Source organism: Cnephaeus nilssonii, assembly GCF_951640355.1.
Source record: "Cnephaeus nilssonii genome assembly, chromosome: 13".
NCBI lineage: Eukaryota > Metazoa > Chordata > Mammalia > Chiroptera > Vespertilionidae > Cnephaeus > Cnephaeus nilssonii.
In genome coordinates, this window is record NC_137084.1 from 77462601 (window position 1) to 77489625 (window position 27025).

General features: G+C 44.1%; 1 protein-coding gene across 7 annotated transcripts in view; it reads right to left on the reverse strand.

Moving 5' to 3' along the window:
* Positions 1 to 205: 205 nt before the first annotated feature.
* The window catches only part of USP28 (ubiquitin specific peptidase 28), a 66919-nt gene continuing 40099 nt past the window's right edge, over positions 206 to 27025 (reverse strand). For 5 of the 7 annotated variants that reach the window (XM_079787162.1, XM_079787161.1, XM_079787163.1 and 2 more), the window contains 13 exons: positions 24609 to 24704; positions 22438 to 22617; positions 14888 to 15102; positions 14057 to 14127; positions 12018 to 12246; positions 9593 to 9787; positions 8606 to 8745; positions 6170 to 6348; positions 5976 to 6054; positions 5098 to 5177; positions 4435 to 4558; positions 2544 to 2739; positions 206 to 1034 (listed from right to left, as the gene is read on the reverse strand). In XM_079787162.1, the coding sequence (XP_079643288.1) occupies positions 859 to 1034; positions 2544 to 2739; positions 4435 to 4558; positions 5098 to 5177; positions 5976 to 6054; positions 6170 to 6348; positions 8606 to 8745; positions 9593 to 9787; positions 12018 to 12246; positions 14057 to 14127; positions 14888 to 15102; positions 22438 to 22617; positions 24609 to 24704 (1960 nt within the window). In that variant the 3' untranslated portion in view covers positions 206 to 858. Of the gene's footprint in view, positions 1035 to 2543; positions 2740 to 4434; positions 4559 to 5097; positions 5178 to 5975; positions 6055 to 6169; positions 6349 to 7130; positions 7227 to 8256; positions 8443 to 8605; positions 8746 to 9592; positions 9788 to 12017; positions 12247 to 14056; positions 14128 to 14887; positions 15103 to 22437; positions 22618 to 24608; positions 24705 to 27025 lie in introns of all 7 variants that reach the window. The other 2 variants (XM_079787167.1, XM_079787166.1) reach the window with 1 other exon arrangement.

The window sequence follows — 27025 nt, forward strand, 5'->3', positions numbered from 1 at the left end:
GAATCCCTGTACTGTACACCTGAAACTAATATAATACCGTATACCAACTATACTTAAATTAAAAAAGTAAAATAAAATAAAGGCTCCCTCACCAAAAAGAACAGGGTCAACAGCAGGAAACACCCGAGAGCTTACATACACTCACTTTCCCATTTAAAAAAGAAAACAACCACACAAACCCACCACCGTTAGTCAAGTTTCACAATGTTATTCCATCTAAAATCCTTTCTTTCACTCAGGAGGTTTTCTGGTTTCATTAAAAATATAAATAAGAGAGAGAGAAGAAAGGAGAGGCAGCTTTCTTCTGACTTTTCCACATCATCCGGCCACATGACCTTGTATTCTACCCACACGTAAAAGGGCGGTGGTTTATCAGTAACCTGACTTGCCATCCTGCCAAAAGCCAGGCAAGGTTTATATTTCTTATCTCTGGCAGTTAAGAATTTTCAAATGTCATTTGTAACAACTAGGAGCTGTTCATCTGGTTCAGGTTCCAATGACTCACCCTTCTATTCTGCTGTCAAAAATATTTACGGCTGAAGGATCATTTAAAAAGTGGCAGAGGCTTAGAAAAGCCCAAGCATTCCCGTGGATAGAACAGGCCATCTCGGGTCTCCCGCATAATTCAACACCCCAGTGCACTGCTCCTGCCTCTTTCAGGAAAACCAGGCTAGTGATTCTGTTCCTGAAAAGTGCAATTTTATTTTCAATCCTTTGTTACACATACAGCATGGTTGGGGTCTGGATCTGAATCTTCCTTTTCACCTAATTCCTCTCCCAAGGTAAACACTGGGTAACAGACTTCTGTTCAATGGGCAGGCAACCAAAGACCAGGGCAGGCCCTGAACACGTGACCGCTTACTTCACGGTCACAGCTGAAACCCCTTGAATTGACTCCATGACGGCTGCAAACCGGTTGCAAAGGTCATAGGGAGAATTGGGTCGAATAGTTGGAGGCTCCTTCAATACAATGATTTCTGCAGAAGGATCCAGAAGCCTGGGTAGAAATTCCCCTAAGCACAGCTGCAGATTCTCTGTGGAGAGAAAATGATGGTTACATATACAGCTAAGTAGAACTCTAGTGAACACTAATTAAGTCTGAAACTCTATGAGAAGGCCCTCCAGACAGCCCACTACCCAACCGCAGAGCATTGCTCTGGCCAAATAACAACAGATGGTGACACCCTCAGGCCCAACCCGGAGCAAAGACTGACTTGTCAAGTACACCAAAGCTTTAGGTCGTGCTGCCGACCACCTGGCATATGGAAGAATAACACTGCGCTGACTTCATTATGGACAGGACAGATCTTTTACTCATTCTTTTAAGCTTTGAGAAGGCAGATATAACACTCTGTATCATAAATATAAGGGTGCGATTGTCTTTCAAATGATTAAAATATACAGTGTGTACACAGCGCACTAAATGCAGCCATATATCACACATGGCCTACACAAAAATTGAAGACATTAAAAGGAAAGTCACACCTACTAATTATAATAGAATTTTCAATAAATACTATAAACTCGAGCACTTTGAAGTCAATAGAATATAATTTTTAAAATATATATATTTATTGATTTCAGAGAGGAAGGGAGAGGGAGAGAGAGAAACATCAATGATGAGAGAGAATCCTGCACACCCCCTACTGGGAATTGAGCCCCATGTGCCCTTAACTGGAATTGAACCTGGGACCCTTAAGTCCGCAGGTCGACGCTCTATTCACTGAGCCAAACCAGCTAGGGCAGTCAATAGAATATCCTTACATCAGTGAGAAGCTAAGAGAGAAGATTCATATTAGAATATACACCAACTTTCTAAGTCTATCAAACTCCCCTAAAAATAACTAGTTTTAGGCTCCCTCCCTAAAATACTTAGGACAAGCAAGAATAGTCCATTTACTAATTGGCCGAAAAGGCATCCTGATTAATATGATAGGTCTTGATATCCATGCTGCATAAATGGATTTCTTTTTGTTGAATTTTCACCCAAGGATATTTTCCCCATTGATTTTTAGAGACGGTGGGAGGGAGGGAGGACGGAGAGAGAGAAAGAAACATTGATGTGAGTGAGAGACATCAATTGGTTGCCTCCTGCACAGACTGGGGCCAGGGATCGAACTTACATCAGAGGTACGTGCCCTTGACTAGGAATTGAACCCTCCACAGGCTGACGCTCTAACCACTGAGCCACTGTCCAGGGAGCAGCATAAATGGATTTTGATTTTCAAACTATGCAATTGGAGTCCAGATTTTGGCAACTGAAAAGTAATAGAGGCCGGACACTCCTGGAGAGCTGTGATGTTCACGCAGCGTTCCTGGTCGTCTGGAGACGCCTCAGCACCGCAGAGGAGGCAGGAGGTTAGAGGAGCCGAGGCCCGGCTTCCCCCCCTCAGCAGAGCAGGTCCACTTCTAACTCCCTAACCTTAGGGCTTCCCATAATCCTTTGGCCAGGTTTGGCAACCTGTGCTATAGAGGGAGCCCACTGTAATTTCTGTCATTCCCAAGAGCCTTAGAGATTACTGGGAGTGCTAAAAGCAACACACCTGCAATATCTTGCCCCAGGTAAGAGCACCAGTGTTTTCTCATGACCTCAATGGCATCCAGGTCATCCTTGGAGATGTCATTATTGATGATGAGGTGAATGCAGGGAATGATCAACTCATTCATCACTTTAATGCCCTCTGTTACCGAGTGGTCATCATTGGTTTCAAAGAGAGAAGCTGCTTTGGCATTCAGCTCCTACAGATAAAAGAGTGAAAAAAAGTTTGAAAAGATAAATAAGAACGTTAGAAGATCCTAACAAGTGGCTGCCAAACTTTACCGCCATTGGAATTGCCGGGGGAATCTCTAAAAACCATGTTGCTCCTCCTCCACCCATCAGCTGCTGTCATCGGTATGCTGGGCACCGGGACTCGATAAAAGCTCCCAAGGTGACTCTCAGGCAGCTAAGCCTCTGACCCAGTGGCCTAAACTTCCAAGTCAAGATCTTGCCTAACACCTGCTTCCACTAAAAGGCCTATTCAACGGCCCTCCATCTCCACGAGCGTCAGAACCACCTGCAGAAGACAGGAGGCTGCGCAGGCCCCAGTCTGGCTGCCTGGGGAGGGGCCTGCGCATCATCCTCGCGTGAAAGTTGCCCAGGTGCTTGTGGCGCACACTGCAGGCGGAGAGCCAGCCCGGGAACCATCCAGTTTACTCTTACTGCCTCCCCGTGGAAGCTGAGCAGGACAGGCCAAATGTAACCTGTGTTTGGTGACTTAAAAAGTGTAGCTCTAATAAAATTCAGACCCACCCAATCTACAAGCCTTTCTTCAGCTTCCAAATGCCCTGCCACACCTATAACCAGTACAGAAATCAAATACAGACAGTCCTTGGGTTACATCGAACTCGTCGTACGTCATTTCGTGGTTACATCGCCATCTCCCGTTTATTTATTAAAAAAAAAAAAAGTTCCGTCATTTTGACGTATGTACATATGTGCTTTATGTTTTTTATTATTTATTTACCACAAGTAAAGGTCAGGAATTGTTATCTTTCTTTTAAATTTGTTACTGTTTCACTTCATTGCTGCTGTGTATGTGCTCCATGTGAGTGACGTAGGTGCTTATGTAGGTGGGTTCCGACTTACGGCGAAAATCACGTTACGTCATGCCGTAGGAACGGATCTCCGACATAACCTGAGGGCCTACTGTGTAAACCAGAAAATGAAGCTCTTGAGGTCGGTGTATGTCATGACTTAACCTCCTCCACGTGGTGCTAACAGGGCAGTGGTGGGAAGTCTGCCTGACCCTGGGGAGGGGAAAGGGCTCAGGAAAGACACACACAGCACACAGCCTCCGGGCAAGCCTGCCTGCGTGGTTTTCTAAGGACAAGCACCGCTTTAGACCTGAGTAGACAGAGGGCATCGGTCTGCCTGTCCTCGTGCTGCCGAGTGCAAACAGGCCAGGAGCATTCCCAGAGTGTGACAGCGACAACACCGGAGGGCAGGCCAATTCTCATGGCTCCTGACTTAAAAAAACTGGAGTCTCTTTAGAAAAAGTCACTAGGACTCTTATCTACCAGCAAGGAACACAGAAGAAACACTGCATTCCTGCAACACACATGTATTACATGTTTACTAAGTTCCAGACACAGAGAACACAGCTAGGAGAAAATCTGTGCTCAAGGACTCACAGGCTGGTAGGAAAGCAATGAGATGAAATGCAGGTGCACGTGAAGGGCACAGAGAAAGGGGTAACCCATTCTCATCCCTCGTCTACCAGGGACTGAAGAATGATATCCACTAAGTAATGCTAAATAATCTGTTCTAATGTTAAGCTCCTCTTGAGAGTTGGGAAAATGTGAAACCTGTTGGAGATTAATTTCCTCCTGGCTTGCAGAGCAGTGGTAAAGACAACGAGCAACAGAGATCTAAGGCGTTACAGACAGACACACCAGAAGGCATTTCCTTCGGTATAAAGCGATCACCGACTCCTTCACGCCACGGCGGGGCCCCTTGGTCAGCAGAGTGGCGTTGTTCTGGTAGGCATACACCAGGTAGGAGAGGGCTTCTTGGTACCTTAGGAAATGGCAGATAACAACAGCTGAGTGTCCTCCAACACCCAGGGCTTACCCTCCCTGCCCCGCAGACAAGGGTTTCCGTGGCTGCATTATGGAAGTCTGAAAGGAGGGGGCGGCTCCGAGGACTGGGAAAAGCCTGAGGGCCAAAGACGGCAGCCAGTCTCAGCTCCTCCACAATCTGGCCCCAAACCCAAGACCAATCCTGAAAGCCCCCTGGGCTTGGGGCTTCCGGACAAAGACTGGACTAGGTGCTCACTGAGGGCTGCACCAGCTCTCAGCTTCACTGAGTTCATCTTCATTTACCACAAAGGAACTCTGGCCACTACATCTCTTTACTAATAAATCTATCACTACGTGAAGGATGAAAACACAGTGTGACGACATTCAGAGCAACACTAAGGGCAATACTGGGACAACAGAGGCACGCTGTGCACATGACCGGGTGGGGCATGCCCGTGACTCTCAGTATTCCTGGGTGGGGACCGATAAATCAGAGAGTCCGACCAACAGTCTTAGCAACATGAAAGGCCAACTTACTTTTCTTTTTGATAGAGTTCCAGGCCTGTCAGGAGGTACACAGACACCTTCCGAAACAAACTATAATCTTCATGCCACCTCTGAAAAGGGATGACTCGTGTTAATGATTATGACCACAACAGACTACTTCCACACTGCCCACCACATAAGTTTTAAACTCTGTGCACATATGGCCAGGCACAAAAGCAACAAACACAAAGACTTTCACAGAGAAACATATTCAACATTTAGAATAAGTCTACTGTTGATCTTAATTTTTAATGCCCTTTCCTTCCACGGTATTTCATAGGAGCTTTAGAATTTACCATCTTAATTTGCAGCACCCACGTCAAAGTCACCCAGCTCTGGTTTAAATGAAGGACCTCTCTAGTTCTGAGGAAACCATCCAGATGTGAGGCAGATGAAAGGAGAGGCCGTCCCAGTCACAGGACAACACTCAAGCTCAGTGAGTGTGGTGGGCACACCTTCGCTGGTATAGAACACTGTTTTACGTACAATACAAAGCTTTTTAAAAAAACTTGTAAGTTATATATGCACTTTAATGCACAGAAACTGAATTTCCAATATAAAAATATTATTTCCAATATAGGAAACTGTATTGTTTAAACAAACCCAAACTGTGAGTTCAAGAATTATATGCCTAGAACAAGGCTAAAGCATGTATTTAAGAAAAGGAAGTGCTGACTCACTCTGATGAAGAGGGAATAAAGAAGCCTGTTATGCTGAGGGTAAGAAAAGATCATTTATCCATTCTTATTCAGGTGGTTGTTGTTTTTCGGGGGGGGGGGGGGGGGGAGGGGAGGACAAATCACAGAATTGTAAGTTTTGCCTCAGGAATGAATGTTTGAGGCTTTGCAGATTTAAAGAAAAGACCTGACCTTGTACTCCTCCATATTCATGTCGTCTGGACCGATCTCCTTCAGCTTAGCTTGCGCCACCTTCATGATGCTGATGGACCTGTGTGGGACAAGGTTCAGGAAGCAGTGACAGCAGCCAGGGCACACTTCCCCTCAGGGAAGGCAGCCACACCAGACCCAGAAGGAGGGGGTTCACCTGAGTAGTCCCTTCTCACCTTTCATCATAGCTAAGATTTTTATCTGCAAACTGTTCCAGAAGGGTCCGCTCCACCACCCTTTTGGGTGCTTCGTTCTGGAAAAAGTAGACGAGCACGTGCTGCAGTCGAGGGTCGCTGTGGGAGGAGGGCGCCTCCTTGGCAAGCTGGTAGAGCCTGGAGTACTCTTCGTGGAATGCCTATGAAAGACAGCTGGGAGTCAGAAAGGGCGCGCCGTGGCCTTCTGCACAGACACCGATGCCTCAGGTGACAGAGGTTCCCTAACTCTGAGAAGACTCGTAAGAAATCCTTACGGAGGAATTACAGAGGCAACTATGGAGTCTGTAAGGTGTTTGCATTTCATAAGGGATGAAACTCTTCTAGCATCCTGGCACCAAAGACATACTATATTCATAAGAGACAGTTTTTCATAAAGTTCTCAGAAAAAAATATTTACTTTTAATTATTTCAGGAATATCCTTGAGTCCCAAGGACCCAAATCTTAAAAATCCACATAAATGCAAATTATTCATGTACCTTAAATTTTATTCAAGTACCTTAAAAAGCATGGCCCCCTTTCTCATATTACAGCCCCCTAAGTACAAAGGCAATGTCTCATTAGCTTCATTACTAGACATTCCCTAAGAACAGCAGCAAACCCTCCCGGCTGGGTGACAGATGGCACTGCTCACCACGGCCCACGTTAGTGCCAGGAGAGGAGGAGCGATCGGTATGGTGGGCAGCTTATTCATTAGTTACACAGGAAAGAGAAGTTTACGCTTTACTTCAATGAAAGACATTTTTAACCTTTTGCACTCGGATGTCGAGTGTGACTCGACACGGTTAGCATTAGAATAAAGGAATCGAGAAAAAAGCAAGCGAGTGCAAAGGGTTAATCCTATTGTTTACCAACTAATAGAATTAGTGCCCCATTATTATGATACCTGTGGTATAAGGAGGAGAAATTAAAAAACGGAGATACCTTAATAAGCCCTGCTTCAGACCCATCTCGGTCAAAGGTCTGACGGGCTTTAGCTATGGCCAGGATGACCCCTTGCATGGCAGGGCTCAGCATCACCTACCACAAGAGGGCACAAACAGACAAAAAGGAGAGAGGAAAGGTTCAAAAGGAGAGCATGGAAGGACAGGTGAGCAGCCTGCTGAAGAAAGCATGGCCGTGTGCTCCTTGGTCAGCACCTACTGCAGGTCAAGTTCTACACCCATTCCTATGCACACTGACAGCATTGCCTTCCACACAATGTCAAGGTCCACACACTTACTCCTATGCACACGCACAGCCCAAGACAAGCTATTTCTGTGCATTCTTTGTAATGCACAGATGACTCAATATGTATGTCTAAAACTATCTGTTATGGCACTGCCCAAGAACCAAGCTGAGTTAGAGCTATCAGTGAGGAAATGTCTGAGGTGAGAATTCCAATTTAGTTCTGTAGTTTGGGTGTATGTCCTAAACACACAAATATGTTAGACTTTTACTAGGATGAGCAGGGCATTTAAAATAGTCTGGAAACTAGGGGATACACAAATATGACTTTATAAAATGAAAACCTTTCAATAATTTAAAACTATATCTCACAGGAAAAAACAAATCTAAGGGGCAGGATTCGTGATAGTCTATGTGCAGTGACAACTGTAAGGAGCACCTCAACCACGTGGGATTCTACAGCTTCTTCCTAAAGCTTTAGAATTAAAAACAACTCCAATTTACATTTGTTTGGCTCACTATACCTCTGGAAATTTTACACATGGAGGAAAAACAATTAACTCATACTACCAAAGACAAACACTTAAAAGGCAGTTTTTGTCCTGATACCAAACAAAGGACTAAATTCTATCATTCTGAGCCATCTAAACTCTGCAGTGGCCCCATAAATATACGCCTGGGTAGATATATACTGGGAGCAGTGCACAGTGGGAACAAGGCTATCTTGTTAAAAACAGTAACTAAGGTCAAACCAGATAGGCCTCGTGTCATTTATTTCAATAAGAAAATGTTACCCATCGCCAAACACCTTCAAGTACATGCAGTGACATGAGAGGGGGTCAGACTGACAACAAGCAGCTCAACCCTGCACTCGGCTCTGTACCTCCTCATCATATCCGTCTGCATCAGCTCTAACCAGAATCCTCCCCACACTGGGAATCTCGACTTCAGACACCTCAGAATGAGGCGGGGCAGCAGAGTCTGCATCGTGCGCCTCTGGGGGCTGCTCTGACTGCTCTGCAAAGTCTGTTTCCGGGGGCAGGGGTTTCTTGGGTTCAGCTTCCTTAAGCTGCGGCAGCAGAATGGAGAGAATGAGTAGAAAAAAATGGAGAAATAAAGAGGGACTGGTTAAATGCAGCAGAAACATAGAATCACAGAAATGTGAGAGAACTGTGGAAATTACTGCTGAAAGCCCGCCCCTCTTGAATCGGGGCTCCCTCAGTCATTCTCACCTCACTCAAGGCTGCTTCAACACCACTCTTCTCATAGGCATGTGCGGTGTTTGCAATGGCCTGGGCGGTCTGCTCCTTGACAATCACAGCATGCTCAGCCGACAAGCAGCGAACCCCATGGGCAGAGGCTCCTGAAGGCTCTGATAAAGAGATGGACACAGAAATTAGCGTCTGATGATACATAATGTCTAGAAGGCTCTGTAAAGGCAAGCAGGATGGACACAAAGTTGAATGTACAACCTTTCTAGCAAACCTTTAAAAAAATCTATGCAAGCTTCCCCTAGAAACTGTGACCACAAGGAATGGCTACTTCAGCAAAACCACTGATGATCTTGTAAAATTTAATGTGCTCCTCCTGACTTGTCAGATGCCTTTATGCCAAGGTTTCCTACAAACAACATCTGTTAGGAAGATGGACTTTTAAAAAAAAATTTATATATATATATATATATATATATATATAAAGTTCTTGAGCTTTGACACATTTACATTTGCATACAGCATTACAATTAATGCTGTTACAAATTCTTTTTTTATTAAATTTATAGGCATAACATTGGCTAATAACATTACAAAATTTTAGGTGTACAAAATTATAATTCAACATCTGTGTACTCTATTGCATGTTCCCCACCCAAAATCTAGTTTCCTTCCATTACCATGTATTTGACCTGGTAAAAGGTCACCTTTGGAGAATTGTTTTCATAAAATCCACCTATTAATCCTACCATAATTCCTCTTACAACCTGGGAAATAAAGCAAAACTAAACAGAGTAAAAGGTAGCTAGTCTTTCTGCTATTACTCCTACTCATCAGAAATCACGTCTGAACCACAAGTTATCCCATCAGGTTGTGCAATACCAACTCTATTTGAAATGTATTGCAGTTGCACATGGGAGCACACTCCATCAGGTGACATGCACAGGGCTGGCTGAAGGAGTGCAATGTGAATAACACCATCGCTGGCACACTGCCCTTCTCGAATACCTTGTGGTGTAGAGAAATCCTGTGATGTTGAGTTGGTACAAGATTCCATTTGAGGAATTTTGCAAGACTGCTCTTCTTCCCACTCCTCTACTTCCTGTTCAAATCTCCAGTTATCTTCCTGAATGTAATGCTTAAGTTCAACAGATAAGGCTTCCAATTCTTCTAACATCTGATCTGATTCATTTGGGGCTGCCTCTGAGAAAGAACAAAGATGGAGAAATCAAAAGGTCTTTCCTAATGAAAAATACATATACACTTACATAATCCATCAGAAGTATTAACAATATAAGGCCAACAGTCAGAGCACATCAATAACAGAGCCTGGCATATTAGTAGGTAGGCACATATTGAATTATCTGTTAAGTGAAGGAATGAATGAATGTAAGGATTTGGAACAGAGGCCAATCACTGGTAAAATAGTAAGGATGGACCAAACATTTCCTGGAAATTCAGAAAAATTATTAGATCCAATGGAAGTTTCAAACAAAATAATTTTATCACTATAACCACTGCATCTATTATTGATAAGAATATCTATCTCAAGATGGTTAGAGATGAATTCCAATACATTTATGCTGTCTCAAGTTTCATGCAATTAAGTGCTATCAGAAAGCAATTTGACATAATAGGTAGATGGCCAATAATACCTGGGTCATTAAGAGCTATGATGAAAAATGGCAGGATAGCCCTAGAAGGTTTTCTCAGTGGTTAGAGCGTCGGCCCACAAACTGAAGGGTTGAAGGTTCGACTCCCGTCAAGGGCACATGCCTCAGTTGTAGGCTTGGTCCCAATTGGGACGCATGCAGGAGGCAACCAGTCTCTCACATCTATGTTTCTCTCTCTCTCTCTCCCTCCTTTCCACTCTCTCTAAAAATCAATGGAAAAAATATTCTTGGGTGAGGATTAACCAAAAAAAAAAAAAAAAAAAAGGGGGCAGGATATCAAGGATATATTAAATTTCATTTCTAAACCTTTTTTGTTTTGACCAAAACAAAACCAAAACCCCTAGAGAACAACATATCCACTTATTGGTTGCCATTAACTAGTCTTTTCACTAAGCAAATGACAGTTTCCACTTGTTTACTTCTAGAATGTAAAAATGAGCCATATGTGTAATACCAAGGCTCCTATATACAACCGCAGTATAGTCATTTGTACAGTAACTCTCACAAGCAGCTGTCCCTGCTTTCACACTGCAAATATGCAATTATGAAGATCAATTACTGTGAGGTGCTTATTCCTCCACCCCCTCCCCCAATCGCATTAGCAAATCAGATAGACAACCTGCTGCCTGGACACAATGCTGACATGTGTTCTTACCTATGCAACACACTCAAGTGTGCGTACTGAAATAAAAAGCCTCCTATGGTCTTAGCTGTGAAATGCTGGCCATAAGACCACTCAGAGAAGATGTGACAGGAAGAGAGAATAATGTACATGGAAAACAGCACAGAATATGGAGACAGAACTGGATTTGAATTGTGGGCCTGCCATTTATTTACTGGACAACTAAAGAACCTCGGCTGGAAAATGTGGGCAATAAGAATTCCTACCCTGCCTACCTTCCTTTTAGAGTTATAAATTATTAGAGAAATAAAAATCGAAAGCATGCAGTAGGGAATAAAGCACCAATATAAATTATAAGCCTGACTGCTCTTTGCATCCATGTTGATGCATCAATGTTTCTATCTCTCTCCCTCTCTCTCTTCCTCTCTCTCTAAAATCAATAAAAACATTTTAAAAACGTATACAAAATATTACTAAAAAAGGAAAAAACTAGAGAAAACTTAAAAGTCTATCAATGGGAGGCTGGTTTAATAAACTATATATATATTCCATGCAATGGAATGATTATGGGGTTAAAAAGAAAGAGCCCTGGTCGGGTGACTCAGTTGGAACAGCGTCCTGGACGCCAAAAAAGGTTGCAGGTTTGATTCCTGGTGAGGGCACATATCCAGGTTGCGGGCACGTAACAGGAGGCAATCAATTGATGTTTCTCTCTCTCTAAAAGAAAAATAAACATAAACATATTCTCAGGTGAGGATTAAAATAAAATAATGAGTCAATTTTATTTATGAAAATATAGAGGTTACCAAGATACACAATAAAAGGATGCAAAACAGAAAGGAAAATATCCCATTTGGGGGAAAATGGGATGGAGGAAAATGTAGTAGCTGCACAGAGCAGTTTCTGAACACAGCATAAGAAACCTGACAATGGATACTTGTTGGGCTCATGAATAGAAGCCGGAGAACAAACTTATTTTTCCTCTTTATTCTCTTTTGTACTGTTTGTATTTTAAAAAATGCATTATTACTTCATGATAAATTCTAGGTTAAAATTATTTTAAACTGTAAAGAATGTTCCCCCTTCCCTGAGCAGTACAGATTTCCCCCATTACTGGCTCCTGTGAAGATATTTTTACCTGCATTGAAGTGGGGTAGCTTATCGTTAATGTACATCAGACAGTAAGCACTGACATTTCTCAGGCCTCCGTAGGAATCTCTTTCAAGTTCTTCCCAGGAAGATTCGGTCACAGAGATGTCATTGTACTTGAGCCAGACCTGCCGGGGCTGATTATAGATATAGGCCCAGTAGTGTCCAGCGTTTGCCTGTCCTTCATGAACAAGTACTGCATGCAGGCGATAAGGCACCTACAAACCAGAAAGCACATTTCTGAGTGAGATGCAGTAATTGGACAAAGCTCAGGTTACTAAAATCCAAGATTATTCCCAACTACCAGACATAAGAAAGGTACACATATGTTTGTTCATATTGAGACATTTTGGTGATTCAAGATGAACTAACAAAAACACAGCCTTGGAATCTACCAATTATGTTTCAGTTCCCAAATCTTTAAAACCAGACAACTGAACTAGATAACCTCCTCTGAGACCTCGTTTAACTCTAAACTCTTATGATTATAGATCTAAAACCAAAGATAACCCAGACCTATTTATTCCCCAATTCCAAACACAGTTTATCTAAAAATAGAATCACCCTGACCATTATGGTGAGAAAATGTGTACCACGTTTGGGACCTACAGGTAGTTTAGCGGCCATCTTGTTCTCTGTCTACTGTATTTGGCACCAACATTTAAGTTAGCATATTTGCCGAAACCGGTTTGGCTCAATGGATAGAGCGTCGGCCTGCGGACTCAAGGGTCCCAGGTTCGATTCCGGTCAAGGGCATGTACCTTGGTTGCGGGCACATCCCCAGTAGGGGGTGTGCAAGAGGCAGCTGATCGATGTTTCTCTCTCATCGATGTTTCTAACTCTCTATCCCTCTCTCTTCCTCTCTGTAAAAAATCAATAAAATATATTAAAAAAAAAGTTAGCGTATTTCATTATGAATAGTCATATGGTCCTTATATTTCCTCTTGAAACTGTTCACCTATCTGGGGTGAAGACCCTTTCAACTACACACTTGTTAGTTTCCACACCTGAAAGGCATTTCTTTTCACAATATGCAGAACATAAAGCAATGCTTAAGTGCCAAGTAACTACTGGTGGGGAAAAGTGAAGTCGGCCACAGACTCAAGTTAAACTTACATTTAATCAGTACCTTGACATGTTTTTTACTGGTGGAGAAATTTTTGCAATAATACAAAAGAGAAAATGGGGAAAACCAAGATTTACATGACGCATTCCCGCCATGCATGCATGCCTCCATGCAACCCCTGGAGTCAGCTCCTCTCCCCCGGCCACTGACCCAGAAGCCGCTAAGAGGCCATGCCCCTGACTGGAACCTCTCTCCCCTCCATGCCCAGAATGTCATTCTAAACAAAAAAATGAGAACTGCCCGCCTACCTCCCTTTTAGAGTCATTGGAGAAACCAACCTTGAAAGCATGCAGGTAAACAAAGGACCCCAGTACTGTGAAAAGGACAAGTAACGGGTCCCTAGTTCAGGTTTCCCCACTGTACTACTTAAATTACTACGGCATGACAGCTTTTTTTTTATTGATTTCAAAAAAAAAAAAAAAAAAAAGGAAGGGAGAGGGAGAGGGAGAGGAAGAGAGAGAGAGAAAGAAACATCAATGATGAGAGAGAATCATTGATTGGCTGCCTCCTGCACGCCCCCTACTGGGGATTGAGCCTGCAACCCGGGCATGTGCCCTTGACCGGAATCGAACCTGGGACCTGCTCTATCCACTAAGCCAAGCCGGCTAGGGTGGCATGACAACTTTTATTAATATCTGACAGCAAGCCTTTCTAATGTATCAAAAAGCAACACGTAGCAGAATCAAAACAAATATATTTTGAGTTCTACTGGTGGCAGAAGATACATTACTTTTTTTTAGCCTAAAATAAAAATAACAACACTACCAATTTCTTTCCTAAGTTTATTCTTATATCTCAGGAGGTTCTCATTGATTTCAAAGAAAGCTAACCAGTTTCCTTTTTGGATCTTCAATTAGCACCACTAGAACAAAACTGACTACTTTCCCATCAATTCATTCTACCTGGCGAAGGAGAGGATCACAGTACATCTGCTCGATAGTCTGGGTAGTGCTTGCAATACAGTTCTTTAAATCTGTTAAAAGAGAAGACTAAGTTAAGATGATTTCACTCCACATCGCAGAGGCTGCTTCAACTAAGCAATGAGCACTGCTTGTCTGTGCCAGGGTTCCGATGACTTCAACTCCACTTGATAAGCCACGAAGGAAGACTGTCTTAAAGCAGCTAGTGCTTCAGGTTATGAAAACTGTTAGTTTAATATAATTACATAAGATTTTAAAAATCATCTCTTATAATTGGCACCAATATTCCTTAAAGAAGAAACAGCCTACTTAGAGAAAGACCTTAATGGGTCACTTGGGTGCAAATGTCCGAGCGATAAGACCTGGAAGAAGGTGGCAGAGCAAGAGAGAGCTAAATTTCTGTGAATAAGAACCTGGAAGGAATCTGAATTTTTATTTTTATTTTTTCTCCCCAGATAAAAGGAGAAAGTAATGGGAAGAAAAGTCTGAGCAACATGACCAGGAGGCCATATAGAAAAATCCCAACCAAAGAGGACATGAGCAAGTGAGCTGCCCAGGAAGCCCAGAAATGTTGAGGAGGGAATCTGGGAGGGGTCTTTCCACAGCGATATAATGGAAGTATGTGATCCAATCTTACAGGGAACGAAAGGAAGAAGTCACAATCCCCATGCCAAAATGTAACAGCATATACGGCAAAATTCAATAGTATATAAGGCAATAGCAGCAAGTGTACTCACGGTACCAAACTTCCAAATACTCAAATAAACAGAGAAGGCAAAGAATAGCTGTTTGACAAGTTTTAGAAGAGCCAACCTTGTATATCCTGTTCAATTTCACTCCTCCACCTTTGAAGACAGGTCTTAACGAAGTTGATTTCCTCCTCGGTGACTGCTCGGGGAGCCGGGTGTGCAGGCATTGACACAGGAGACCGGGAAGATGCCAGTGGCGTAGTCACTGTCGTAGACTTGGGTAGACTGTCTTCAGAAAAGGTGCTTCCAACGTCCTGAGAAGAGCTCTCTTTACTTGTGCTGAAAGAAGACACATCATGCTCACATGATAACTTCCAAAACATGCCTGGAAAGCAAGCTGCTATGTGGAAAGCACCCCTGTAAGTTGGTGAGTATTCGCTCCGCACAGGTGCAGAGCTGAATCTTTCCTGTACAGATATCGTCTCATTTAATACAATATGCTTATGGGACAGATATTATTACTATACAGATACTATCCCTATTAAACAATTACAAACCTAAGGTCTGGAAAAATTAAGCAACTTGCCCAAGTTCGCTCAGCTAGTAAGCGATGGAGAGCTATTAAGCCCAGACCTGCCTGAGTCTATGGCTCATGCTCTCTCACCTCTTGTTATACTGCATTCTCATGAAGAAGAGAGGAGAGAGAGCACAGAGAAGGAAAGACTGGGCCTGGAAGAATCAAGGAATCAACTATAGAGTTCCCAAGATTAAACCAATTGAAGTGGGGTGGATAGACAAACCCAGGAACACAATATACAGAGCAAGAAAAATGAAATATCAGCTGAACATCCAAGTCACAGGAATACAAACTAGGTAACACCCTGGAGAACGGGGGATGGACTCAAAGGCAGACAAACCCAGCTCTACCACTCTTTAGCTAAATACCAGGTAAGCAATCTAATATAATATTCAGCTCTAAATGTAAATGTTAACTTCTTTACACCATTACCCTGAACTAGCTGAGAATAAAGTATGTAAAGTAAATGTTAATATATCAACTAATTAACTAATGTCAAACAAACTACACACAAATCAGCAGGAATATAAACTAAGCTTCTAAATTGTACTTAGGTTTCTACTTCACATCAAAACTAAAGAACATAAACTTCCTGTGACTTTGACTTAAAGAAACCCTCACTCCCCACTCTTTCCACCTGCTCTCTCTCACAAACAAAATAATGGAGAAAACCTCTTCCCCAAGGACCCATATACATGGAAAAATATTCCAATATAAGCAAGAGAGCAGATATCTCAATCTCAGAAGGGAGCACACACACAGAGTAAAATCTAATACACATAGCCCTAACTGGTTTGGCTCAGTGGATGGAGCATTGGCCTGTGGAATGGAGGGTCGGGTTCAATTCTGGTCAAGGGCACATGCCCAGGTTGTGGGCTCAATCCCCAGTGGGGGGCGTGCAGGAGGCAGCCAATCAGTGATTCTCTCTCATCATTGATGTTTCTATCTCTCTCTCCCTCTCCCTTCCTCTCTGAAATCCATAAAAATATATCTTAAAAAATTAATGATAAATAAAATCTAATATGCACAGTAGGCAGTATTACTGTATGTGTTTAAATAGACTGCCCAACTGCTTTTTGAAATTTAAAACAATTATTTAATAAAGAACATGAAACCATTCTAGAAAACACCAAACACACAGGTAGAGTATAAAAGGTAAGACTCCTCATCCCTTGACTCGTGCCACCCTGAGAGATGCTCACTTCTATGCATACAAGGATGAACAATCTATATATATATATATATATAGAGAGAGAGAGAGAGAGAGAGAGAGAGAGGGGGGGGTAATATGCAAATTGTCCGGGACACCATAACGTCACGACCGCACAGGAGGATGCGTGTGCAGGTGGGCGGGAGGGGACTGTGTGCATGGCGAGGCAAGCCACGGATAGCGCAGGCCCGCAGTGAACAGGGCCTGCCAGCTGTGGCACACCGGCATTTCTGCCTCTGCGCGTAAGCTGCAGAAGAAACACCTTTTCTGACCCCTCCTTAGCTCATTGGCTAAGCTCCCCATACGCCACTCGCAGTGTTCTTGGTAACTTGGGTAATAAGAATCCAAGAAGGTGATCTAGGGTTTTTCCACCTCATTCCTGGAGGAAAAAAGGTCTGCTGCTGGAGGGGTTATGAAATGTCATATCCTGCCCTAGCTGGTTTGCCTCAGTGGATAGAGCCTTGGCCTGCTGACCACAAGGTCCGGGTTAGATTCTGGTCAAGGACATGTACCTAGGTTGCAGGCTCCTACCTGGCCAGGACCCAGGTCAGGGCTCATGCAGGAGGCAACCAATCAAAGTGTCCCTCTCACATTGATGTTTCTCTCTGTCTTTCCCTCTCTCTTTTACGCTCTCTAAAAATCAATGGAAAAATATCCTCAGGTGAGAATAAAAAATTAAAAAAAAGAAAGAAATGCCATATCCTATGAAAGAGACATCTTGAAAATGCCTAAAGAAAGTTGTCATTTTTTTTGTGGTGAAGGGACTGGAGTCTGTGTTGATGAAAACACCTTGGCAGCTGCGGCGGCCGGCAGCAGCAGCAGCAGCAGCAGCAGCAGCAGGGTGATGGGGGCGGTGCCTTCCCCTGATCAACCAGGTCGCTTCCTGCAGAGGGAGGCCAGACTGCGGCTTAGGCCTGTTCCCTGAGGGGTGCGGGCCTAAGCCATCAGTAGGACATCCCCTGAGGGCTCCCGCATTGGAGAGGGTGCAGGTTGGGCTGAGGGATCCCCCACCATGTGCATGAATTTTGTGCACCGGGCCTTTAGTTATTAATATGTGGGGAGTTGGGGAAATGGGTGAGATTTTTTAAAACATAAAAACCTAACCTTTTTTAGTCAGTAACCAGAAAGCCACAGGGTCGGGTGGGAGCTTCTGGCTGCCATTACGGGAGCCCCCCACCCCCCACTGCTCCCCTTGCAGGTGCATGAGGTTCTCCTTGGGAGCTGCTGAATGAGTGGAAATGCTCTGTGGTGGAGAATGGACTGGACCCTGGGCTGCCACTCCAGTCATCAAGCAGCATCTAGTGGGCTCCGTGAAGGCATTGCAGCAGCAGTACGTGTCCTGGGACACCATGTTCACCAGCAAAGAGATGCCAACACCACATGCAGCATCCTGGAGGCATGGTTATCCACGGCTTGCATGCCAAGCACCTTTGAACTGAAGCCAGTGTGTGAGTTAGTGCCCAACAGAAGCCTCTGCCTCAGCCTGTCTTCTGGCCCTCCTAAAAGCTGCCACCCACAGACAGAGCATCTCAGAACTGGAGCAGGGGTGTGGGCAGCCACCAGGCCTGGCTGTGGCCAGCCCTCAACAATGGCCTGATGGAGTGCTACCTGCAAGTGTGAATACTACCAGCCCCCCACCCTGCCTGGAAACCCCAAGGAGGGTGAGTTCCTCAGCTTCCTGCAGGGACTAACACCCTTACCTTACCAGTCCACAACCTTAAAGAAGAGGACACTCACCCACTCTTGAAGCTTGACCCTGTCACCACCTCTGGTACAGAGGAAGGAGTCTCTGGATTCCATTTCCCTTTCCTCAGGCTCAGAGGACATGGAAGGCCAGCACTTGGGCCATAAGATCCAATGGAACAGACAGCTCACTGCCTCCTTCCTCAGCCTGGACACACCAGTTCCTCCCAACTATCCTGCAGCCTAGACTCCGATAGCTGCCTACTCGAGAAAATGGCTCCAAGAGCCCAAATCCTTCTGAGGAGCCCATGTCCTATGACTCAGACCTGGGAACAGCAAATGCTGATGATTCAAATTCATCTCTGCAGGAGGTGTTGTCAGAGTTCAACAAAGCCAAGGTAAACTCGGTGCCAACTAACGGACTGAGCCCAGAGACAGAGATCCCCACGCTGCAGGCCTCCCCTACCCTCCACCTATGCCTGACACCAACCAGCACACACCCGCACTTCAATGTGCCTGCAGAGCCCCGCCCTGCCCAAGCAGCCTCTCAAACTCAAGACGGTGGCCACAAGCAGGAGCCACTTTCCCAGGCACCTGGCATCCTGGGCCTGTAGCACCTGGGCACTGCACAACCTGTCACTCGGAAGCACTTCAAGACCCCAACCCTAGTGCTGTGAACATAGGCGGCGAGGGAGGGCCAGCAGATGACAGAGCTGGGCTGAGCCTTGGGGCTTCCTCACTCACCAGTCCCGAAAGCAAGAACTGGATCTCACCAGATAACTCTCCAGGCCTCCCCAGGAAAAACCCCAGGGGGTCCTTCAGATCACTCCGTGGCCTCTTCCAGGGGGTCCTTCAGATCACTCCGTGGCCTCTTCCAGGGGGTCCTTCAGATCACTCCGTAACCTCTTCCATGGGGTCCTTCAGATCACTCCATAGCCTCTTCCAGGGGGTCCTTCAGATCACTCCGTAACCTCTTCCATGGGGTCCTTCAGATCACTCCGTAGCCTCTTCCAGGAGGTCCTTCAGATCACTCCGTAGCCTCTTCCATGGGGTCCTTCAGATCACTCTGTAGCCTCTTCCATGGGGTCCTTCAGATCACTCTGTAGCCTCTTCCAGGGGGTCCTTCAGATCGCTGCACAGCTTCATCCAGAGGGCTTTGGGAGACCAGGCCTGGTCTCCTCAGGCATTTTTCTCAAAGCCAGAGAAGAAGCTCCATCAAGGGGGCCTTAGATAAAGCTGTGTGCCTTCTCCAGGAGGCAGGAAAAGCCGGGCAGGAGCATTAGAACCCCAGGGGGTGCACTCAGGAGACTGCAAGGTTCCAGCGGCTCTGAGGGCCTCTTCACCATTACCAACTGGGTGCTGTCTTCTCACAAGGAAACTCTTGTCCGAAAATGTAGTAAGGAGCACCCTTGCTGAAAAGTTCTATATTTTCTCACACAATCTTAATAAAGTAATGCCCAAAACTGTCCAGAGTGCAAAAATACTGTTTCATATATTGAAATGGAAAATACTTTCCCTGAAACCTCCCCATAAACCTTTTTATACAGAACTCTTGATTCTGTCTGTGGCCCAGAGCAAGCCCTGCCTGTTGAAGGCCGGAGTTTCAAGTGCTCCTTCCCAAGGCCTCTATCTCAAATAGTGTATTTATCAGCTGTTTGTTTAGTGTCCGCCGTGTGCTGTTTGCAATGAAGCCAGCTTGATCTCCACCCCATCCCCCACCTGGGGAAATCCAGAACAGGTTAAACAACCATAATGTAATTTGTCTGTAATCCTCATAAATGGCTTCTTCTTTCAAACAAACAAAAAAGTATGCCCCAAAAATCAGTCTCTTCCTCTCCTTTTCTGTTTGCAGTGACCCAGTCCAGAATTCTGGCCTGGGAGCATGGGCAGAGGCCTGGACTCCATGCTGGCTCCCTTTAGGTGTTTCTGTCAGCCCATGGGATGGCGGTAATTATGCTGGGGAAGGTGTGCTTTGTGCCTGGGTCGTCAGGATCCCTGAGGAGGCGGAGGAAGACCCTTTACAATGGTTTGGAATCCCCAAGGCTGGTCCAGGCTAGGAGACAGAACTGTGTGTCCTTTGGATCTCCTAGTTGGTGGCAGACCCCCAGGAGCAGGGAGCATTGTGCAGTGTGTGGTACATGGGTATCCACTTACTCATTCAGCAAGTATTTGTTGAGCACCTGTGCTGTGCCAGGTGCTAGGGACACAGCAGAAAACAAAGCAAAGTCCCTGGCTTCATGGGACTTAAATTAAAGAGTAAACATATGGCATGAGCAGGTGATCCTAACTACTACAAAGAACAATAAATCTGGGAGTGCTACGTCGGGGAGTGTACTGCTTCATATAGGATGGCCAAGGGAGTCCCACAAACCAGGAAACATCTGATGTGAGAGAGGAAGCCACGAGGCGAGCTCTGTGGTTCAAGCAGGAAGACAAAAGGCAAAGACCCTGCCATGGGAACATACTTGACGCATCCAGGAAATAGCAGAGACCAGAGGAGTTGAGAGGAGGCAGCCAGAAATAAGGTCAGAGTGATGGAGGGCCTGTGGGCCACAGAAAAGACGCTGACTTTTGTGCTGAGGGAGATAGCAGCCCCTCCAAGGTTTTAGGCAGAGGGGCAAGATCAGACCTACTTTAAATGGGGGAGTCACCCTGGCTCACATGTTGAAGGACTACAGGGTAGGAGAGACCAATTAGGAGGCCACTGCCATAAGCCAGACCATGGATGCTGGTGGACTGAACCCACGAGGGATACAGGTGGTGAGAAGTGAAAGATCCTGGATATGCCAACAGGATTTGCTGGTGGATTTGATGTGTGGTGTGAGAGAAAGAAAATCAAGGATAACTCCTTATCCCCATCCTACCTGCCACATACACACACAGTGACATTACTGCTCCACCACAAACACAGCCTCATCGGAGCCTGAACTGCCCCAGATTCCTGAGTGGACAGGAGCCTGGCCTCGGGTGGGCAGTGCCGCCTGAAGCTGGCCTTGTTTCTTCGGCCCTGTGAGTATATTCTATATTCCAGAAAGTGCCCCAGGAGATGGCAGGAGTGAGGCCCTGGAGGCGCTGACTTCAGTCCACCTCATCCCTGCCCTCTCTCCCCCTGAGAATACCAGCATTAGAGCTGACCCTCTCCCCATCACCAAAAGTGCTGATGCTTTTAATGGAAAGATGATGTGAACCTCAACAGTGGCCACACTACTTTTAAGATGTCATTTTATGCAATAAACTACAGTGTGGGGCCCTGGCCCTGAGAAGTGCTTTGCAATGTACTGAAGGAACTGCTGCTGTGTGATGTTTGAATGATCTTGCAGTAAAGACCTGATCTTTCTTTAAAAAAAAAAAAAAATCTAGCCCAACTGGTGTGGCTCAGTGGTTGAGCATAGACCTATGAACCAGGAGGTCACGGTTCAATTCCCGGTCAGGGTACATGCCCGGGTTGCGGGCTCGATCCCCATTGTGGGGCGTGCAGGAGGCAACCAATTAATGATTCTCTCTCATCATTGATGTTTCTATCTCTCTCTCCCTCTCCCTTCTGCTCTGAAATCAATAAAAAAATATTTAAAACAAATGAACAAAAATCTAACCTTTTTAAGCAGGTTCTAGTGTTTTAATAGTTAAGGCACACATCAAGTTTAATCCGAGCTGACCCTAATGGTTCCTCCAGGTTACAAAGGTTGTTGCATGTGGCTGGGCCAGAGCAGAATCAGACGGCTTCTGAGCTTTGATCTCCCTGTTCCTTCCTTAGATAAGCCCCTCTAGGCCGTCCTCTTCAACTGCAAGCCAGTCTTTTCATGTGTTAGTTTTCTATTTATGAATAAATCTCTTTCCTTGATGTTTACTTAGTCATGCATATTTTCAGCAGCAAGAATAAGATGTTTGAAAGAGCAGGGCTGAAGTTTCCTCTTAGAAAGATCGCTGGCAGCTAGCCCAAAACAAGGCAGCCCTGGTACAAAATGAACCCTATTCCAAGACAGTTCAGGAAGCTCTGAAATAACCCAACCCTCCTATGGGCAGGTGAGTGCACTGGTGAGAATTAGGAACATTCTCTCAAGGGACAGTTGTTAAAATCCATCCCTTTAAGACAGAGAGCTCAAGACCTCAAACTCATCTGGGGTGTTAATCAGATAGAAAGAAGGTGCACAGTACAAATAAACCAAATATATATATACGTATACTAATAAAACTTTTTCATTACCTTTCCTTGGATGTCAGGTCAGACACCGGGCAATGCACTGGAGAAAGTGGCGATGTCATGCTTGTGTCACTCTGAGACGTAGAGCTTTCTGAGGCAGGTTTTGTACTAGCAAATTCAATAACGTATTTCAACATGTCGGGGAGTGGGAACCGAGCTGGGCCCGAGCCATATTTCACATACCTACGAGGCAAAGACAATGGTACTCTATTGGCCATGTCTGTCTTATATTTTGAGGCTTGCTGACAAAAGATCTGTTGTGGTATGAAGAGTTGATGGAAAGGCTATTTCTAAACACTACACAATATTTAACACATTATTCAAACAATCTGTAGGGCAAAAATCTCTAACTACAAAAGTAAAAATTCATAACAATCTAAACTTTTATACCTGGCAGAAAATATAACAAATGGGCTCCTAACCAAAGTCATGCCAGTTATGTTTTCTCTTGATATCATATCACATTTAGGCTCTGGACATAAAAGTAAATGCTGTTTTTTAAAGGAAAATAGAGATATTACCAGTACTCAAAACTGAAAAAAATGCTGGTGAACTAGTACCCACGGTTTTTTTCTTTGCTGCCCTATAGATCAACCACTTGGCAATTATTAGGAAAAAATGAAAGAAAACTGGAAATGGTAAGTAGATATTGATAAAGGTCAGAGTTTAAGAAAACTAGCTAATCTTTTTTTTTTTTTTTTTGCAGAGTCCTAAGTACCCTATTATTCACACACTCAAAAACAGCATAGGCCAGGCATAAATTATTAAAGATTTCTTTGGGATTAGTAAATAATAAGTACCTGAAATATGTAACCAAAATAACAAATTATTTTAATAATACCCAATATTCTGCCATTACTATCATATGTTAGAGTCATTAAAGAAATTTACTTTAATGAATTCTACAGTTCACTATAGTAGACAAAGTTTAAACGGTACAATAATTAAGTTGACCGATTGATACAGGTAAACTCTGTAGTTCTGGGATTCTATTTACAAAGGATAGAGTCACTTCACATTTTTCTTCTCTGAATAAAGTGAGAGGTAGGGGGAAGAAAGGGGTATAGAACTAGGAAGAAGGAAAATTGTCTGTTTCTATATTTAGAAGGACATTATGAAATGAAAACACTAGTGGAAAATATGTACAGAGCAATCAAAGTCAACCACATTAGAGGATATGCAGTGTTGCCTCTCAGGAAAATTAATGACCTAGCAATAGAGTGGGTAGAGATGGGGTGATGATAGCAGCAAAATTGTTAAGCAGATAAAGGGGGGAAAGCCACTAACATTGTATGAGATTCTTTCTGAAATGCTAAATCAATGGGCTCTATCTTGACTAGAAAGAAATTACATTGACTCCCCCTTAGAAAGTCATAGGAGTGATTCCACAGAAATAATGTAAACAAAGAAAAGGGACTGAATCCTCTATAAGACAAAGGACTTTGTACATGTCAGAAATATTAGCCCTTTTAATCAGTTAGCCCTACTCTAGGTAGAGCAGAATTGTTTTTTGTTTTTACCTTCCCCAGACATTCAGAAACTGTTTTCCCAAGACAACGGGAGAGGAGCACTACGACATTACCCCTCTTGTGTTTATGAAAAAGACGGTAAAGACAGTGGAAAAGGAAAGGGCTATAAAATCAGAATGTGGGTCCTCTAAATACATTGCCAATAACTGTGTGGCTCAGGGTCACTTAAGTCCCCTGGGACTACTGTTTGCCCATGGATACTATTAGCTCATCTTGAAAATTGCTTCACCCTTAGGGAAAAAAATATTATTTTAGAAAATACACTAGTTAATACTTGAACTCTGAATTAATCTATCTATATATATAAAAGCCCAAGTGACCATTATGACCGGTCAACCAAATGACCGGTCGCTATGATGTGCACTGACCACCAGAGGGCAGAGGCTCAATGCAGGAGCTGCCCCCTGGTGGTCAGTGTGCCCCCACAGCCAACCTCCTGCGTCTGGTCAAACTCCTGCAGTCCCTTCCCCCAGCTAGCCAGCCCTGATTGGGACTGGGTGAGACGGCCCCGAAGGCCGCCAGGCCAAGGGACCCCACCTGTGCACAAATTCGTGCACTGGGCCTCTAGTTTTTAAATATAAACAAGTTATCTGATTTTAATGTTCTACTCCTACATTTATAAGCACAGAGGTGTCCATAACTTACCTTTCCAGTTTTTGCTGCAGGACTTTCACTTCCTCCTTCAATTTTCGAATACTTTCTCTCTTACTTCGAATAAGCTCTTTGCTTCTGTACATGTATCTAAGCAAATAAGCCCCAAATCACAATTTATATTTAAGAACATTAATAACACAAAATCTCAGCAAACTAGGGACAAAAGGAAACTTCCTCAATTAGACAAAGGACATCTATAAAAACACACAGTTAACATCACACTTAATGGTTAAGATTACTGAAAGCATTCCCTCTGGAGGCATAGCCTGGAGGCAATGAGGTAAAAACACACAATTATAATAAAATTATACATGAATTTAGAAATAAACAATTAGATATCTGCAAGACCTGTACACTAAAAATTATGAAACACTGTTGAAGAAATTCACAAAAAAACTAAATAAATGGAGCTATACTATGTTCATGGATTGAAGAACTAAGAATTGTTAAGTCAATTTCCCCAAACTGATCTATAGATTCAATACAATCTCAATCAAAATCCCAATCACTGACAAGCTGATTCTAATGTTTACATAGAAATGCAAAGGATGCATAACCTGTGGACACAGACAATGGGTGGTGAGGGGTTGGGGAGGGGGGGTGAGAATGGGAGCGGGCTGGAAGAGGTTAATGGGAAGAAAAGGAAGGCCTATGTAATACTTTCAACAATAAAGATTAAAAGGAAAAAGAAAAAAAGAAAGAAATGCAAAGTTACCAGGATAACCAAAACAATTTGAAAAAAGAAAAACAAAGTTAGAGAACTTATACTGAGGTCAAGATTTATAATAAAACCACAGTAATCGAGACAATGTGGCCCTGACATAAGATTAGGCAATAGAACAGAGACTCCAGAAATAGACCCACAAATGTAAATTTAATTAATTCTAACAGAGTATCAAGGTAATTCAATGAGGGAAAGGAGTGTCTTTTCAACAAATGGTGCTAGAATAATTGGACACCCACATGCCATCTTTCCCCTCTTATTAAAAAAAAAAAAAAACACCAAAAACCTTTATCTCATACTATATATAAATATAAATTCTAAAAGAGTCATAGACATAAATTTAAGAGTTAAAATTACAATTTTTCAGAAAGGGAAAAAAAAGAAAATCTTTGTGAGCTTTGGTTTGGCCAAGATTTCTTAATTAGAACATAAAAAGCACAAACTATAAAAGAAAAACTGATATATTATACTTCATTAAAACTAAAATTCCTGCTCTTCTAAAGAACACTGGAATTAAATGGAAGAGACAAGCGGACAGGAAATATTTGGATTTGAATCTAAAATGTATTTTAAAAAACCCTTAAAACTCAGTATGAACACAACAACACAGTTAAGGAAGTGAATAAAATGTTTGAATAGACATTTCACAAAAGAAAATACACAAATAACCATTAATTAAGTACATAAAAAGATGCTCAACATCATTAGTTATCAGGGAAATATAAATTTTAAATAATAAGATATCCCTACAAACCCACTATAATGGCTAACATTAATTCCACATGTTGGTGAGAATTTGAAGCAAATGGAGCTGGTAGAAATGCAAAATTGTACAGCCACGTTAGAAAACAGTTGGGAGACCGAAAAGATGGCAACCAGCAAGAAGGCAGGGAAGGAGAGTGTGTGAAAGAGTGAGGGAGCGATAGAGGAGTGTGTGGACATGTGTGGTGTGTGTGTGTGTTAGCTAGGGTCAGTTAGATCTTGCAGGGTTTTTGGGGAGCTGCTGGACCAGGAAGTCTTAGACTGCGAAACCCCACTGCCACAGCAAACACTCCGGGACAGCCAGCGCTTGCACAGAAACCACACCATCTTGAAGGGCAAAACTGCTAGCAACTAGGATCTTAGCCTAACCACCACCCAGTCTGTCCTCAGACGCAAACCAGGATCCTACAGCCACTCGGGACAAAGACCTGCCACCACAGCAGCGGCCTCACGGACACCAAGACTCCAGTCATCCTGGCCGCAGATTTCTGTGAGTCACAGAGCCCAACCCCCTCCCCGCCGGCCCACTGCAGCAGAATAGGACCTGCTAGACCCACGCTGCGCTAGCAGGCCTCCTGCTGACACAGGGCGGCTGTGCGACTTGACTTTGACTCTGGGCGTGTGCACGCACGGGTAGTCTGTTTCCCGCAGAGCATGAGCAGGCCTCCTGCTGACACAGGGCGGCTGTGCGACTTGACTTTAACTCTGGGCGTGTGCGCACACGGGTAGTCTGTTTCCCGCAGCACGTGAGCAGGCCTTCCATCGACACAGGGCGGCTGTGCTACCTGACTTTGACTCTGGGCGTGCGCACACGGGTAGTCTGTTTCCCGCAGCGCATGAGCAGGCCTCCCGCGACACAGGCAGGCTGTGCAACCCAGCTCCCCAAGCAGACCAGGGACCCTGATTCTCTACGCAAGAGGCC